Source organism: Pterocles gutturalis, unplaced genomic scaffold, assembly GCF_000699245.1.
Source record: "Pterocles gutturalis isolate BGI_N339 unplaced genomic scaffold, ASM69924v1 scaffold565, whole genome shotgun sequence".
Lineage (NCBI taxonomy): Eukaryota > Metazoa > Chordata > Aves > Pterocliformes > Pteroclidae > Pterocles > Pterocles gutturalis.
The window spans coordinates 12,112-29,144 of NW_010140299.1; the positions used below are offsets into that span (position 1 = coordinate 12,112).

Sequence of the window (17,033 nt, forward strand, 5' to 3'; positions counted from 1 at the left end):
CACAGCCTCACAAATGGCAGAAGGGGTTCAAATTCTCTCACCTTCTTTAAATTTTTCTGGTTTTAAAAGGACAACTGCATTGTAATCTGCTAGGTACCATGGGGCATTTTACTTAAGGTTATATTCAATAATGTGTCAATAATGGGTCTGTTTTTAAAACTTACTGTTTTTCTGGGGTAGGTTAGGGAAGGTGGGGAATAGAGAGAGAATAAAAGCATAGCTCCCTGTAGCTGCAGCTCCCCAGGTGCCTTGGTCACTGACTGTCTAATTCTCAGATCAGTGCTGACAACTTTTGTTTATTCTAGAAGATCATGATGAAACACCAGCAGCAGCCTCTAAAGCTCCATTTGGTGTTTCAGGTCATGTCTCCTATTCAAGGTCACCATCTTCTGTAATTTATCAGCTAAGAAGCATTTTCTCCCTCTCCTCAGTGAAGATTTAAAGGTAGGGTAGGGCACAGGACAAAGAGGGAAGCTAAAATGAATAAAAAATTCTCAGCTATAGAACCACATTTCATTATTTCCTCTTTCATTCACAGCATCTTATCATTATAGCCAGACTGCTGCTTTGCTTTGTTAAGATCAAACTAATCTCATTTCCCCTCTGGCCCCATTGGTTGCTGGTCGACCTCTGGATCCACTAGGGATGATGCAAATGCTGACTGGACGATCTGAAACCCAAATGACTCCAGGAGAGACATGTTCTGTTGGGGTGAAAAGGGGGATCCTAAAGCAGGACCGAGGTCCCCCAGTGGGCCACCCAGGGCCCTGACGTGAACTTTCTGTATGTGTTTGTTCAGATAAGACTTCGATCTGAAAAAGCTGCCACATTCAGGGCAAGGGTACTTCTTCTCTCCTTCTGTCTCCATTTTGTTTTTGCTGACTGCCATGTCACACGAGAAGGACCCATTGGTGCTCTGTTTCTCAGGAGTCTTGAGGTCACTGGTGTCAGATAGGTCTCCGTATGAATCAGAACTCTCAATCGGGTCCGAATGTGAACATTTCTGGCCTTCTATGGAAAAAAGAAAAGAGAGAAGTTTTCAGAATCTTATCTCCCAAAACAATTATTTAACATGCATCCAAATAGATTATATTGGTTGCCACCTGATTTCATTAATGCCTGTCATGACAGAGTGATACACACTTAACATCACAATCCCTCATATTCTAAAGCTGTTGACCATAGGTCCTCTCCACAAACCACCGGGCTGCTACGAGAGCAATATCCAGGTTTTTATCATGGATTTGTCATTATACTGAATGCATCCATAATTGGTGTCTGGTTTATATAATACTTTTTTGAATCCCAAAGATGTCTCACAACATTTATAACTCCCAGAGTTTTAATTGTACAAGTCAGTCCCACACTTCTGAAATATTGTTGATACTTTGGGGGAGAGCGTAGAAACCTAATAAAGTATAACAGGCTGCAGCAAGACATGAAGAAACCTGTAAACGCTCGGTAAAACAGCAGTGAGCTACTGCAATCTAGTACAATTCCACTTAATTTTGAGGAACTCTTTTTTACAAGTGCAACACTGTTAGAAATTAACTTCATAATTTAAAACTGTTCCATCTTTAAATACTGTAGTGTGAAACAGGAGGGAGGTTAGGGACAGTATTTTAAGTCATCTGGACACATATCCTGGCACAGCCATTGGTATGTTTGGAGTGTTCCCCATTCTCCTCCGGCAGTATGCCAAGAAAGTTTGTCTACACTTTTTGCTCAGCGCATATGAATGAGCGTGGGAAGCCCAGACGTACTCCCTAAACAAGTCTCTGTATCTACTCTAAAAGACCAAAGAACTACTTGGCACAACCCAAAAAACAGATTTACTGTGGACTCGGCATTACAAACCAAACAGGATATGCATGAAATCAATACACCACTGAGCTGGAGTAAATCTCTTGTTAAGTCAGCACACTGCCCAGAACCAGAGGGCTTCTGTAGTAACTCTATCAGGACTTATTTTTTCTAACAGAAAGAAATTACACAACTGTAGCTTTTCACTGGCACAGACTTTGTTTAACCCAGCCTGCTGTGTTCTCCTGGGCAAGAGAAAACATAACTTTTTGGGACAACCATGGTTTTGAAGAATTTTCTGATGTTTCAGCTTCACTAGGAATACCAACAGCTCAAACCAAGAAGCAAAAAACAAGCTATTCTACATAGATTAACACACAGCTTTACATATTCAGAAGTTAAATACTCTTTAGCTATTCTTGCAGTAATGTATTTTTTATTTTTTTCTTTTCCCGGGAAGTTAAATGAAGATTACAAAACATAAAAAATAACAGTACTGTTACCACCTTCTACCTCTCCTCCCCAGCAACAGCTTTACAAGTGTAAGTTTAACTACAGATACTTGCATGGCTCCTCACCAACCTGAGGATGAATATTGCTTTCACCTCTCAAGAATCTTTATGAACTGCATTCTGTAGCTCTCCCTTCCTTCACTGGAAACCAAAACCATGGTTTGACTGACATGATATTCAAGTATAGTGGGACTACGGAACTGTCATGGATTTGCACCCCTCAGGCAAAATTCAAATACTGACTGCTCCTAGGAAGATGCTCTAGAGGAACTAACTGGCCTTTTCAATTTCTAAAATCAAAGAAGTTGCCAAAAACTCACATACCCATCTCCTTCTCCCAGACTTGTTAAATCAACTATCCAAGCACAGATATTACATACTATGTGATGCACCTGCCTAAGCTTCTTTCCAGTATTTTCCCTGTCCTTCCACCCTCCCCTTTCTCATGCCCAGCCCAGCATCCCACAACATAAAATTCTGCACAGAGCAGCAAGGTGCAGAGCAGCGAGTCTCTTGCCTTTGATGCCATAGGTCCTGACGCAGTGGAACGCTGCTCCCCCATTCGGGATGGACTCCTGGTGCCTGGAGACCTGGGGAAGGGGAACACCGTGGTGGGTTTTAACATGGACCTTTAAGTAGGAGGCAGAGGAGAAACCTAAACGAGATAAAAGGAGATGAGATCCTGCCATCAGCAAAGACACACATCTGCCTTCCCTTTTCTTTTAATCTTTGTCTTGCTCCTACTGTCTATTTCAAAACTGCCATTGTACTAGCTCGATTTCTGGCTACCTACAACACGCTCAAGTAGTATTCCTGGACATAAGCAGGCAATGAATGCAATGCATACCTTTCATTAGACTTCATTTCCTTTTTGGAAGTCATGATGAAAGAACAGCCTCTTCAGAAACAAATCCTAGGCAAGCAAACCTAGCAGATGACATTAAATTTTCTGGAAAAAAAGGCAGAAGAGACATGCTACAAAAAGGCGTCCCTGTCTCTTCACCATTTTTGTGCTGTTTTATTTATTTTAATGAAAAATGCCTTCATCATCTGATAATATTTTGAAAGATAGTTCAAATTAGTTTATTTTATGCTGCTAAGATTTGAAGGAATGCCATTCAGTAACACCCCTTTGGTATTGTGTGCTTTCCCCTTAGGGTTCTAGCATGTATAGTGACTCCTAGAAGGCAGAAAGCTGAAACTATTGAGTTTTTGAGGTATACAATGTCGTTCTATAGTAATTTTTGAAAATTATTTCCTCCATTCAGCTCATCCTGAGTTTTAAAAAACATACTAAACCTCATATTTTGTCTGTAGTTAATAAAAACAAAATTAAAATTAAATTTCAATATTTCTATCAGCTCTGATGTGTAAGCCCAAACGACTGACATAAACATATTTCAAACAACTGATTTCTGAACAAAACAGGTTTTTTACATTTGTACATGTGCTTTTTAAAATTGTTTTTGAAGTCTCACAAATATGGTCTTTTCCTTTAATGCAATAAATTATCTCACATATATTTTGGAATATTTTAAAATTCCATTTTAGTAAGATTTGCAATTAGTACTAGTACATTTGGACCACATATAAGATACAAGGAAGACAGAGTTTTAAATACTTCCTAGACAGGTAAGCCTATCAACAACCATCCTAATTTTCTATTATATTTTGACCAGAATCTTATGACACTTTCATGTTAGAAACATTTTCCTTTAACAACCGAGAACACAAGTTTCACCATCACAGAGTTCCAGGTTCCTTTCCTGGAAAAACCCAAAACTTAGATTTTATTTTTTTTAAACTAATACAGCATTTACAGCACAAACCCTTGCAAGAGAACTTTCACACCAATACTTCACTTGAAATATTAATAGATATGCTACTGTAAAAGTATTTTTATAGTGATATAACTGCATTTATATTTTATGATATATGATAATATATTAGAAAGGATGCAAAACCAGTACTAGCACACCCCTCTGGGGTGGATTTTTTGTTAGTTTCAGGTGCTGAATTTAAAAACGAACGTGGCTTTACACTAGAATTCCCTGTGCCTACCCAACAGAATATCCCTCTACCCAGACTCTGCTCAGAAGCCAGGATCAGGGACTATTCAGGGGTCATTAAGAATTATACAGTACCTGCAAGGTACTTCCCTTATTTCACACATGTCTAATAACCACACAGATGCCGAGATGAGCCTCTTTATGCAGCAATGCATTAAAATCTCACTGCCAACCATTAAAAAAGGACTACATATAGGTATTCAGTGTTTTCCTGTACTACAATTGACACAAGAAAATCTACAGTTGTAATCTCTGCTATACATATTATGAATGCCTGTCCTAGGAAGATGGGGGATTCATAGACGATAATCCCTCACTTTTAAAAATCTCTTTAAAAATAGAGTCAGGATAATGCAGAAGGTAAAGTGTCAGTATTTTTCAAAGAAGGAATGTATTTATTGCTTTACCCATACACATGTCTCAGCTTTGCAGAGCAGATTATTTCTTCATACCAGAGGAACCAACATTAAAAACATGCACAGAGAGGAAATTACCTGCTTTATATAAATGGGACCTATCCCATGACCTCTTAGATAACATCTATAACGAGAGGGACTACAGAAATAATTACAGGGTGCTACTTTTTATAAAATTCTAATTTGGATTTAGCTGGAATATCTGGAGAATGTGTCTTGCTGTAATCAACTCTGTATTCACCAAGAAATATACAAGAATTCATCTTATCATAACAAAAAAAAAATCCATCTAATTTGTGATTGGAATATTTACCCTTCTCCTAACTAATTTGTTTTGTGTCAAACAAACAACACCTATGTCTGAAACAGAAAATGAATCTTCTGAGTTACACCGGTATTACAAAGTACCAGTTCTAGACTAGCCGAAATCACTAATCTAAGTCCTTTGAAAAAGCCCACACAAGCAAATAAAGTTCATAAGGATGGTAACAGAAGATTATGTAACAGAAAAGCAGGAGCAGGTCTTTTTTAAACTGATTAAAGAGAATTTGTCTTAAAAAGTGAGGACTGAGAATTAGTTTTCATAAGCACATTTTAGATTAATTCTTAAAAAAAATTAAAAAATAAAAATACCCAGACCCTCCCCCCCAAATTGCACATCTTCCCTGACTTAACAACATTTAAGTGCTTCCATAGTTACTTTAAGCTTAAAGACCCTAAGAAAGAAAATAACCTGTAAAAACCATCAGATCACAGATGGTAATTTTTGGATATTATACTGACATTTTGTAATATAAATAAATAAATAGAATCAGCAAATGGGTACATGCACGACATGGCAAACCAGCGGCTACTGCGTTCAGTCAGGTACTGAGTCCCCCATCTCTTAAATCCATTAAACTTTTGAAAGAACACAAGACACTTGATTAAATTCCGCAGAAAAGCTCCCAGTCTGATGGGATAAATTGAGGGATTCTAAGCTCTGTCTTTAACGCTAGGATATGTCCAGCTGTGTAAGAGTCGCCTTTTCATCCACTTTTTTTTTTTTTTTTTTTTTTCTGGTGGGCCAACATCCAAAATTCTCTCTACAAGCAGCTTGAGAATACTTGCTTGACAATTACTATATCCAGAGCTTGACAACTACTATATCCAGAACTAGCTAAGTTCCAATTCAAAAATACACCAGCAGGTTAGCTGAGGGAAGAATAAAACAAAATCCCATTGTACAAGCACAACAGCCATGGCACAATCGCAGTCAGGAGGACGGTGCATAGCTTCTGACTGCACCAATGCCTATCAAATAGATGTTTCTAATCCAGAAATTTTCCACTATCCTTCATCTTGCCAGGCTCCACAATTTAAAAGTTGTTTGACAAATACAGTCTGTAACTTCCCTTTCCTATGAATTTTATCACTGGGTAGATATTTAACAATAATTCACCAGATTAATTATGTTTTCGAAGTGCTGATGTCAACTGAAATTCACAGCAGATTAAATTCTGACAACACATGAAATACACAAGCTGCAAGAAGAAAGTAGTTGCTTAAAGTTTGCTGTACAACAGTTCCCTATCCTTCTACAGAGAAGTGTATATTTTATTTAAATTTTCACTGTACATTTAAACCTGTAAAATGTGAATAAACCATTTAGTAATTTCATTGTTTGAATGCCAGATCTGTCTTTGTCGTGCTGGCTGAATTTTGAAAGAGCTACAGTGACATCCAGTGGTAGTTAAGGTGAAACTCAAGCCTACAAATCTTGGAAACAAGACAAATCCCCCAATACATATCAGTTTGTGTCTGGCACCACGTTGAACTGGAGGAGAGCAGGATAGCACCTGGATCTTGGATAGCATCTTCCATGTTGTTACCATAAAAAGAGCTGGGATAAGATTAGGCAGTTTTTCAGAAGATAGACCTTCAGCTGAAAAGGAGGCCAAGCTTCATTTTGTACCATCTACCTGGAGCTTCAGAATCTGAAGATTTTCAGCCCAGGTGCCTTTTCTACTCTTAACATCACTTTCAGGACCTAACAACGGTTCAACTAGTCGAAATACATCCCTTGCAATTCAGTGTCTCTCATTACTCATCTACTCCTAATCATACAAAAGCTCCCTGTGCAGTCCTCACACTAAATACAGAACAGTTTTGTTCTCCCAGAAGATTTCACCTCTCTTAAATTAGAAAAAGGAGCACACATAATAAAAAACTGACTCAGAGAAAACAAGATCCCAAAACACAGCCGCAACCTCTTCCCGCACTTATGGCCTGTGTGAGCCAACAACATATTTTGAAGTTGTGTATTAATCATTCAAAAAAAAAAAAAGGCATCAATAAGTCAAAATTATTTTTCCAGCTTGTCTTACATCCTACAAAGCCTAAATTTACAACTCTCTCCAACTGAAGAGTACCATAAATGCATGGAAAAGCTTCAAAAGCTCTTAGGTATATGGCTTCATTTTAGGCAGTCCTGCAAGCAGCAGGGAGTTGGACTCAATGATCTTTATGAGTCCCTTCCAACTCGAGATACTCTGTATTTGTACAAATAAAGGTGAAGCACATTTCTAGTGCTCTTTACAAAATTTGTATTAGAAATTTATTTCTTGGGCTAAGAGGGAGAAGCAGTTTGACTCTACTGCTGCACCAGGAGGTTAAGCAAGACTGATAACATAATCTGGATTTTTTTTATGTACAGTGTATAATTTTCAACCTGGTATTTATTTCAAAGATTCTTCTTCCAAACTGAACACATGGACTCAAGTCTAACCAGGTACAGAAAAAAAAAAAAAAAAAGGTGTATGGTGGGTAAGGCTCATATCATAGTTATTTTACAGTGATCTGGCTATTTAGCAAATAAAATTCTTAAAACTGTTTAGAAACAATTTGCTTCAGATTTAAACTGAGGTTCTTCAGGAACTATCAGCCACATAAAAAGGCCAGACCTATAGCTCTATCAGTTTCAAGGTAAAGTATCCAATAAGAAAAACAAAGAATATGTATGCATATATGGTATAACCTCCTCCTGTTGCAGACAGAGTCACATAGCCTTACAGCCTCCCTCAAGTGCTGTCCCATCCCACTGAAATAAAAAAATAGTTTCTTCATTACCTCGGTTACAGATAGCGCAGAAATTGCTTGGTCCTTCACTATGTTTCTTCAAATGATCTGCCATATATGCTGCTCGCAAGTACTTCCCACACACCTGGCACGGAACTTTGTCTTCATGACATGCTAGGTGTGAGCGCAGTCGGTCACGAGTGGCAAAGGAAGCATTACAAGTCTGCAGGTATAATGAGAACCATGTGACTCATCAACTCTGCTAAAAGCAGTTGTATTATTGAATATATTTAGTATTATTTACAGTAAATACCTTAGACCCTGTGCAAACGGACAAATGACATGATGCACGAATCATTTTCCCACAACTAAGAAATTCTGATCACCAACATACTTCACGAGATGTGATGTTACTACTTGAAAGAACTAAGAAAGCAAGAAAACAGCTCTGACATACTACAGACAGTAAAACTTAAATCAAGATAAATCAAGACATTGTAAGGCCTTACCTCCTCTCTGAGGATGAAGATACTAAAATTTTAAGTAATATTTAATAAAAGAAATAGCACAAACCACTTCATTCCATTTACAGTAAATTCTGCTATTTCACCGACTCATTACAATCACTTTAGACCACTCAAAATGTCTTCCCTGCCATCTTCCTAAATTTTACTCTTATCTGATTAATCTAACTTCAGTACACAGAATCCCTTTGGAGTATGAAGACATACAAACAAAGTATCAGAGAATTGGCTGGGATGAGAATATGACGAAAGACAGTAAAAGTGCCACCCTAGTATCCACAGTAGCAGTGCAAACAAACTGTGGAAATGAAGCCTCAGAACTGAGCAAATATCAAAATAAATGTGTGACACTGTAACCTGTTTGTAACTTACCCCAATCAAGGTATCACATTCCACTTACTACTGTGAAACAAGCTTGATTTGTCATACGATAATATTGATTCTACTTGCATACTTTCCAGACATAATCCATATGATAAAATGAGTGAAGGCTCCCTCCCATTTTTGTAATCATAGCAATTGGCAGGCATGCAGACTATGTATACAGCCTACTACAACATCCTGCCGGCTCTGAAAGGCTTGCTCTATCTCTAACATGTGAAGGAAAATAAATCACCAGCAATACACTGTAAAGTTATTAAAGATATAGTCTGAAACCATTGCTCACAAGTGCAAGAGGAAAAACAAGTGCAAACATATGCTAGACCAAGCAGGCAACAGTGACATTAAAGAGCGTACAGTGTTTCGTTTATACCACCTTTATATAAAATAACGCAGTTTTAAGATGTATAACCAGAACCCCCTAAGAGATAATATGAGACTATTAAGTGACTTGGGAACTGGATATATTCTGTCTTTTCAGTGTGTAATTAAACAATTGTTTCAACAGAGACAGACTTGTTAAAGTAACAATCCTAGTAAAATTAGAAAATTATAACTTCAAATAAGTGAAATGGATAATACATAAGAAGATAGTCCATATAATTTTATATAATTTAGTCAATCAAGAGCTTAATCCAAAAAACATTGAAGACAGCTGAAATGTACCCAGCAATTTCAACGGGCTTTCCACTCGTTCGATTCTATGAGATGCTTAAGTGTGGTAAACTCCCATAAAGCTGAGCCTACTCTGCAGCAAGCACAAGACTTAGAACCTCAGAGGATCAGGACTTCATTAACTTAAAAGGACAGCAGTAAAATTATCTGTATTTCTGCAGCAAGCACACAGTTTGACTAAGCTCACCAGACAAAGATTCATGAATTACAAGTGGTGAAGATTAAGAGGCAAATTCTTGAACGTAAAAGATTAACCTAAATTTGAAATCTCAGTACACAGTGCTGAGCAAAACAGGTGCAGCTTTTGCTTACTAAATTGTTTTTAGAGGAAAACACTGATTTAATGCAGGATTCCAGCAGTGACACTAATCAATCTGTTGGATATCAACCAAAGATACAGAACTAGACAACCAAGGATAACAGGCAAGAGATCCATCATCAATAAGTCCACCAATATTGAGCCACAGTAAGCGTCCACACAAAAGCATTTGGAGTGCATCGGTTGATGAAGCAGACCAGAGACAAACCACACAAATACAGGGATACCAGAAGTAGAATCATATCTGTCCCATATTGAACTTATCAAGTCAAAAACTTAGGGAAAGGCAATATAACAATTTCTGTGTTTGATTTCTCACTCTTGCTGCTGAGTTGTGCAAAGTTCACTTTTCAATACGCTATCTAGTAAATACATCTGCAAAGAAGCTTCAAAAAAAAAAAATTAAGTCCAATGGAGAAAGCAAGAACCAGTTTAGCTGAATCACAACAGTGGGAGACAGGACTAGTTTTAAAGAAAACCCCAAAGTTAATATTCAAATAGTTAATATTTATAAAAGGTATAGAGAAAAAAAAGTTATATTTTACAAAAGATGTGAAGTTCTAAATGAGTATTTATCATTAATTATTAATCATAGAAGAAAACTCTCCAGTGCTTTCCTATCAAACATTGCATAGGTATATAAATAGATCAAAAAGAATATATATATAAAGTTTAAAAAACATTGTTTAAGAAATACCTCTTGAAGTTTCAAATTTTCTATGGATGTAGATGTCTCTGAGCTTATTCCATGGTGGCTGCCATTTTCCTGCTAATAGGCAGGAAGTAAGAGAAATTAGGACAGGAAGAAACTCATTCTGCATTGAAAGTAACGGGAAAAGCACTGGACTTGGGATCAGTTTTAGGTTTACTTAAATAAATAGATCTTTTTTTCTTTGTCGAAAGTTATACTTTAATTTAACCTGCATTTTTCTCTTTTTTATTTAAAATGCCAGAAGAACAACCTGTCTCTTGTCTCTGAAAAGGAGCAAAATTCTGTTTTCTCCCCTTGTTCTTCCATGTCCACAGACTTTCAGATCACCATTTCCTCTCAAACTACAGCCTGACTTGCATACCATTCACACTCAAAAGCCAACAACCCAGCTTCACCCCTTCCCATGATAAGTGACCAAACGGAGCTATTACACTATGGCCAGAAAACTGACTTACCCCATCTCCTACATCCAGAACTCAACTGTCAGATTAAAAAAAATAATAAAGAAAAAAAAAAAATCACTACTGCAACAATCCAGGGAAAAAGATCCAGAGTGTCCTTTAGTGTCTTGTCTGGACACCAAACCAAATTCTGGGCTCTGATTTCTCAGCGGCCTTGGCTCTGTGGAGGCCTTCCCTATTCTATTTTAACAGTATTGAAAAAGCTGGAATCAGGTCTTTGTCTCACATCAGGTGCGACAGGTGCTGGAACTTAAGACACAACTGTTATTTTCGGGGGATGAGTGCAGGATTATATGCTGAGCACTGGAAACTACAGCTGCCGCAGTGATGTTCAGCTTACAATTGTCCTGCTTCTCATAACTTCATTTTGTTTATTCTGAAGTTGGGTTGACCCTTTCACGCTTTTGTTTTGGAAGTCCAAAATGTACCACAATGCCACATCAACAAAACATTAGATATCCTCTGGTTTGCAAAGACACATGAGGGATCAGGTAAATGGCCAGTGGATTTTGTTTAAATAGTAACAGAGCACCACTTCTGAGAATGCCATTATAACAGGATTGTGGAAAGCTTTTCAGTTTACTGACAGAGTACTACTCTTTGGCAGTAAACATAAACAAAGCATGAAAATAACAGGAATTTTCAACAGGAACTCAACAGATTCAAAAAGGATGCTCAATGCTCTTCGGACTACTCTCATAGGGAGCTAATTTGCAATCAATGGTAAATGAGAATGGAAAATGGGGAAATAACATGCCAATACTAAGCTATTTTTCTTCTCACTGGCCAGATTCTATGTTTAGATACATGTCATGGAACAGAAGTGTTACTGGTTACAAGATAATCACAAGAAGACCTTTATCAATTTATATATCAGCTTTCAGATTTGAAACAAATTTTCAGTGTGACAGCATCCTTTCTGTGGTTTGTACCATGTATATCAGATCTGTGCATATATAAGAAAACTTTCTACATCTGACAGGATACAAAACAACTCTTTAAAATTAAAAATTTTCTACACCTTAAAATTAATTAAAAATTAACTTTGCAAGGATGAGCAGTCAAAAATCAAGAACAAACCAAGCCTGAATGACAACTTCAATGTCGTCCTGATGCTTGCAGCCTACAGCCCATACCTTCTAACTGAAATGAACAGTGCATACAGTATTACGGCACTTTAAACAACACACAATGAGGAAGACTGTTCTCAGAAATTGCTATCACAAAATACATGTGTGCAAGGAGATGAAGTTGAGCTTGGCTGTGCAACCTTTGCTTCCATATTTCTTTATTTTCTAGCTCTTAGTGTATCCTCTGATTTATACTTAAGAGTTTATGCTTAAAATTCTTAAATCAATTAGAAAACTACTATAAAATTATCAGGTATCAGCAGTGAAAGGACAATTCACGTCTATCAATGTTATTCATAAACTCTGTTCGTTCAGCAACCTTAACATTAACTGGCAAAAGACTAATGAGTTTCTGTTTGTGTTGCGACCTAAAAATTCATTTTTGTATTTGCACACAAATACACGCCCATGGAAAAAATTTGCAGTCATCTTGAGTTCATCCACCCAGACCCCTTGCTATCCCAAAACTGTGAAGTCTTTTTTTCCAATGTATATAAATCTATAACCCCCAAGTCATCTTAAGAAGCTTCAACGAATCTAAGGCTTTATACAGTATATGCAGTTAAATCAATGTGGAGGCTCTATGGCCCGATTTTCAAAGGTGCTGGGCCATCATAAGGAGGTCAACAGAATAGACGTCTCTAAAATGTCTAAGATGTCTGAAAAACTGTTCACTGGATTATTAAAGTTGTAAAATGTTTCAAAACTCTCACAATTTGGAGGGAACACAGGAGAGGTGTGTCAAGAGATGGGTAGAAAAACGCAGATCAGGAGGCAGCAGTCATGTAGGACTGACCAGGTTCAGAAAATGTGGTTAAAATGCTAGAAGAAAAAAAATCCCCTAACCTTCACTGTCTTCAAATAAAATTAAAATTCTTTTGCTCCAGCTTTCTTTAAATAACTAATTTAATAAATCTTTCTTCAGAGACCAAGCATGGAGACTGTTAACCCAACAAATGTTTTAGAAATTTGCCGAAAAACTACGTGAAGGCAGTAGATGATAGTGGAAGCTGGTTCCCAACTTTGGTTTTAATGCATACTTCCAGGCACCTTTTACATCTCTCTACAAATGAATTACAAAATGTCTTTCTTGACTTGATCTTTCAAGCCCTAATGAATAATTTATTAACTGTAAAAAATGTACAACATTATAACAGTGTATTAAAAAGGATACTGTGATGCTGTTATTTACATTCTCCCTGGGATAAAAAAAAGCTTCCAGTTTTGCTCAGTGCAATGTTCTGAAGGCTACGTGATTAAAAAAAAAAAAAAAAAAAGAGCATCTGGGCAAGTTATGATGATTTACCAACTTTATTTGAAATTATTCTAAAAAAAAAAAAAAATGAAGTCAGCATTAGAGCCTCCTGTTGGCAACAACTGCAATAAAAAAAGGAGGGGATGGGAGTGGAGGGAAAAATCTGTGACACTGACTCTAAGCCCACGGACAGGGTGGCTGGGTGAGAGATCCAGGGTGAGACTGGGACAGAGCAGTGAGGAAGAACATCTGGGAGAAGGGGAGGGAGGCAGCAGGACCAAAGCTGTAGATGACACAAAGGGCTAGGGGACAGGAGGGATGTAAAGCAGCTGTCACTGTTGAACACTGTTATTTACAAACATTCATCCCAATTCACACATACATGGTATGTTACTGATACTTCATAATTGTCTGCACACATAAATGCAATGCCAAAAGCTACCCATACATCAGTCTAAACCCCCCCAGCTCCTACCTGACACTTGTGAGGTCTCTCTGAGGTATGCACCTGTTTGATGTGTCCATTCAGGTGGTCTGGCCTTAAAAGAAAATACACATAAGCACACTTAAACACTAAAAATAAACTTCCAATTTTAACAAAAAAAAAAAAAAAAAGGAAACTATAAGAGCCCAGTGGTGGATCTATTACAAATGTAGTTATATTTAACTTTCGAAGAACCAGATCACCAACAACTGGGACTCTACTTTGATAAGTACCCTCTCCAACTTGCTAAAAAGGCAGCGTTTCCTCAGGAAGAAATTATGACGGAATAATCAGGAAAAAAAAGGAAATACAAGCTACAATTTTCAAGCCTGCATGTTCCCTTCCAAAATCCTACTTAGATCTTGACAATCAGGGCACTTTGACTTAAAGTTGCTGAATATTTGAAAATCAGACCCTTTTCATTCATGTCCCAAACACAGATATAAGAAGCCAACCTTAAGCACCTCTGTGCAAAAAGACTTGTTTCTGTGACACACTTTCCACCAGCAAGATTAAAAAATACAGTCCTAACTCACAACTTGGTAGGGAGACTGCATTAATACAAATAAAGTGCTCTGAAGGTCCCAACTAGAAGGTGCAATGGAAGAGCAAATTATTATTTAAAAAAGTTAGACTGTTCTTCACAATCCGTAAAGCCTACTTTGAAGAAGAGAGGACTGAATAGCTGCAGATTTTCCTGGTGGGAGGGAGTTTCGCCTAGTGGGAAGAAAGCTTTTCATTGTGTGAGGCCAAAACTGCTTGGAAACAAGTTTTCCCCCTCTCTCCTCCCCCAACCTTCCAGCTGCGCCAATGAGAGGGCTCGGGATGGAATTCACCCGCTGCAGACAGAAAATAGACTGAACTTTGCAGTCAGGCTGTTAAACCTGATGCTCCAGCAAGTGGGCTAGAGCGGTGTAACCGGAAAGACTGGTTGGGGGTCCTTCTAGCAACCTCACGTGCTGTGCTACTGAATGAAGGAAAGGATTCTAAAATTAGACGACACACTTCCAACTTCCTTTGGCTGCTCCTACGACCGAATACTGAAACTTAAAGAGTTTCTACTTTGCATTCATACTTCGATTTCACAAAGATGTGGAGACGTTTTTGTTGTTTACTTTTATAACAGCATTCCTGCCTGTTCACATTAACTTACTGGGAAAAATGAGAACTCAACATGTATCTTTCACTTTCCCTTGTTGACAAAAGTTCTTCATACAGCAACAGCAGAAATCTTTAAGTCTGAATAAAAATAAGAGAAATTGGCAGACGATCCCAGGTAGCACTATAATAAGAAAAACACTTTCACTTCTATCCACAGATGAAATTTTCGTTTTATGACTTTCCATCACTAAATCTGCAGTCTTTATGAAGATGCACCCCTAATTATTGCTGATTAAAAAACAAAGTCTATATTTTGTTAATTTATTTCAGTAACAAAAAGTCCCTCTATCAAAAAGAGCTAGCAGGGGCAACAACTCCTACATTTATATAGCCTACTAGCCTTTTGATTTGTTTCCGTATCTCGATTCCTTCCCTCCTGTTAGAGCAAACGACTGCTGCAGAAAACCGACTGCTGCTACAAAAGTAACACAGAGCGTACGCAACCCCCGCCCCCCACCACCGCTAGTCTCAAAGCGACCATCAGACTTCCAAAAATGTTTCAAATTCATTAACTCAGACTATAAGATACCATTAACACGACTACGTGTATCAAACTACTTAATTAAATTAACTCCCACAAACAGCGACAACAAAAATCAGCAACATTAAATGCACAGATCTTACGTATGTTGCAGGGCAGAAACAGGATCCCCTTCAGAAGGATGTAAACCCAAAGGACACAAAGATCATGTATTAAAAGATACTTGATGCTGCAGCCTTTGAAATCTCACCTCTTCCTTCACATTTGCGTGATAAAAAACATTACGAACTAAGAGAAATGAAGGGAAGTTAAGAAAAAGAAAATTTAAAATGGATACGAGAAAAATAATAATCTTGAGATGTACTAATATTTTGCACTTCAACAGCACCTTCAAACTACCTACAAATCAGTAGTCTCAAGACACTTCTGTGAAGTAGGTAATTATTTCAATACCCAGTTCACAGAAGAGTCATTTGAGGGAGAGACAACTGATTTGCCCAAGGACACACATACACCAAGTCTGGGACAAAGCTGGGAATGTTACCCAGAGGCCGGCTGACTCCCAATTCTATGTCTTAATTACTTTCAAACCCCTTCAAGAAACTGTAGAATAGCGTCCCAGCAGAAATGATGGAAGTCTCATTTCTCGAGACATTTTAAAGTGGAACAGTCAAACTACCCTAAATATAAACTGTTCTTGTTTCCCAAGACACTACTCCTAGGTCTCCGTTTGTGTCTATGGTCCTTATAAGTACTTGCTTACCTGGAAAAGCCTTTTCCACAGCTCTGGCAGATGTACGGCTTTCCCACAGAGCCATCGTGAGATCGAACGTGATAGGACATCCTGTCTTTCCGCTTGAACCGTAAGCCACACACTGGACAAGAGTAAGGCTTCTCGCCAGAGTGTGACAGCTTGTGCCGATTCAGGTGGTACACGTCCCGAAAAATCTTGCCACAGATCTCACAGGCCACCTGTTTCCTTGTCCTGCTTCTTTTTCGGGGTGCATCGGGGTCATCCGGACCAGGGATACCATTTTCACCCAGTCTTGGGGGTGGGAGGTCTATGTAGCCCAGCTGTAAGCTTGTCACCCCGTGTTGAGCCTCATGCTGACGAAGACGATTAGCATCCGTAAATACTTTCCCACAGAGGCCACAAGGCAGGATACCAGCCTCTCGCAGGCCCCCCGGGGTACCAAACATCATGGAGTCCAAGAGATTAGCTTTACGGGGACGCCCTCTCCCCCTCTTGGTGCCTAAAGTGGGGGCACTAGCAGCAACATTCTGGAAGGGTGAGGCCAGCAGTGGCGGGGAGAGAGGTCCTGCCACCATCGGCAGGCGGTCCACACCCTGCAGGACAGGTAGGGAGGACTGCGCAGCAGTAAGTGCAGCCCGCGTGGCCTCGTCTTCAGGCATACCAGCAATGCCGTTGCCATTGGGTGCCAAAGTGGCACCATTGGTCATGTCAAGAGGGAAGCCAAGGTCAGCAGCCCCCGGACGGAAAAGCATAATGTCGGGGCGTGCGGGGGGCACGAGGATCTGCACATTGGACTGCTTGATGACCTCCTGGCAGATGTCAATCACAGAGCGCATCAG

General features: G+C 38.7%; 1 protein-coding gene across 1 annotated transcript; it reads right to left on the reverse strand.

The window, feature by feature from the left end:
- Positions 1–592: 592 nt before the first annotated feature.
- Positions 593–17,030, reverse strand: PATZ1 (POZ (BTB) and AT hook containing zinc finger 1; the record flags this gene model as incomplete). Its single annotated transcript, XM_010083574.1, has 6 exons — positions 593–1,008; positions 2,833–2,970; positions 7,909–8,080; positions 10,454–10,522; positions 13,790–13,853; positions 16,204–17,030. Coding segments are annotated over 6 exons (1,686 nt in total), but the record flags the coding sequence as incomplete, so codon positions are not given.
- Between the last annotated feature and the right edge of the window lie 3 nt (positions 17,031–17,033).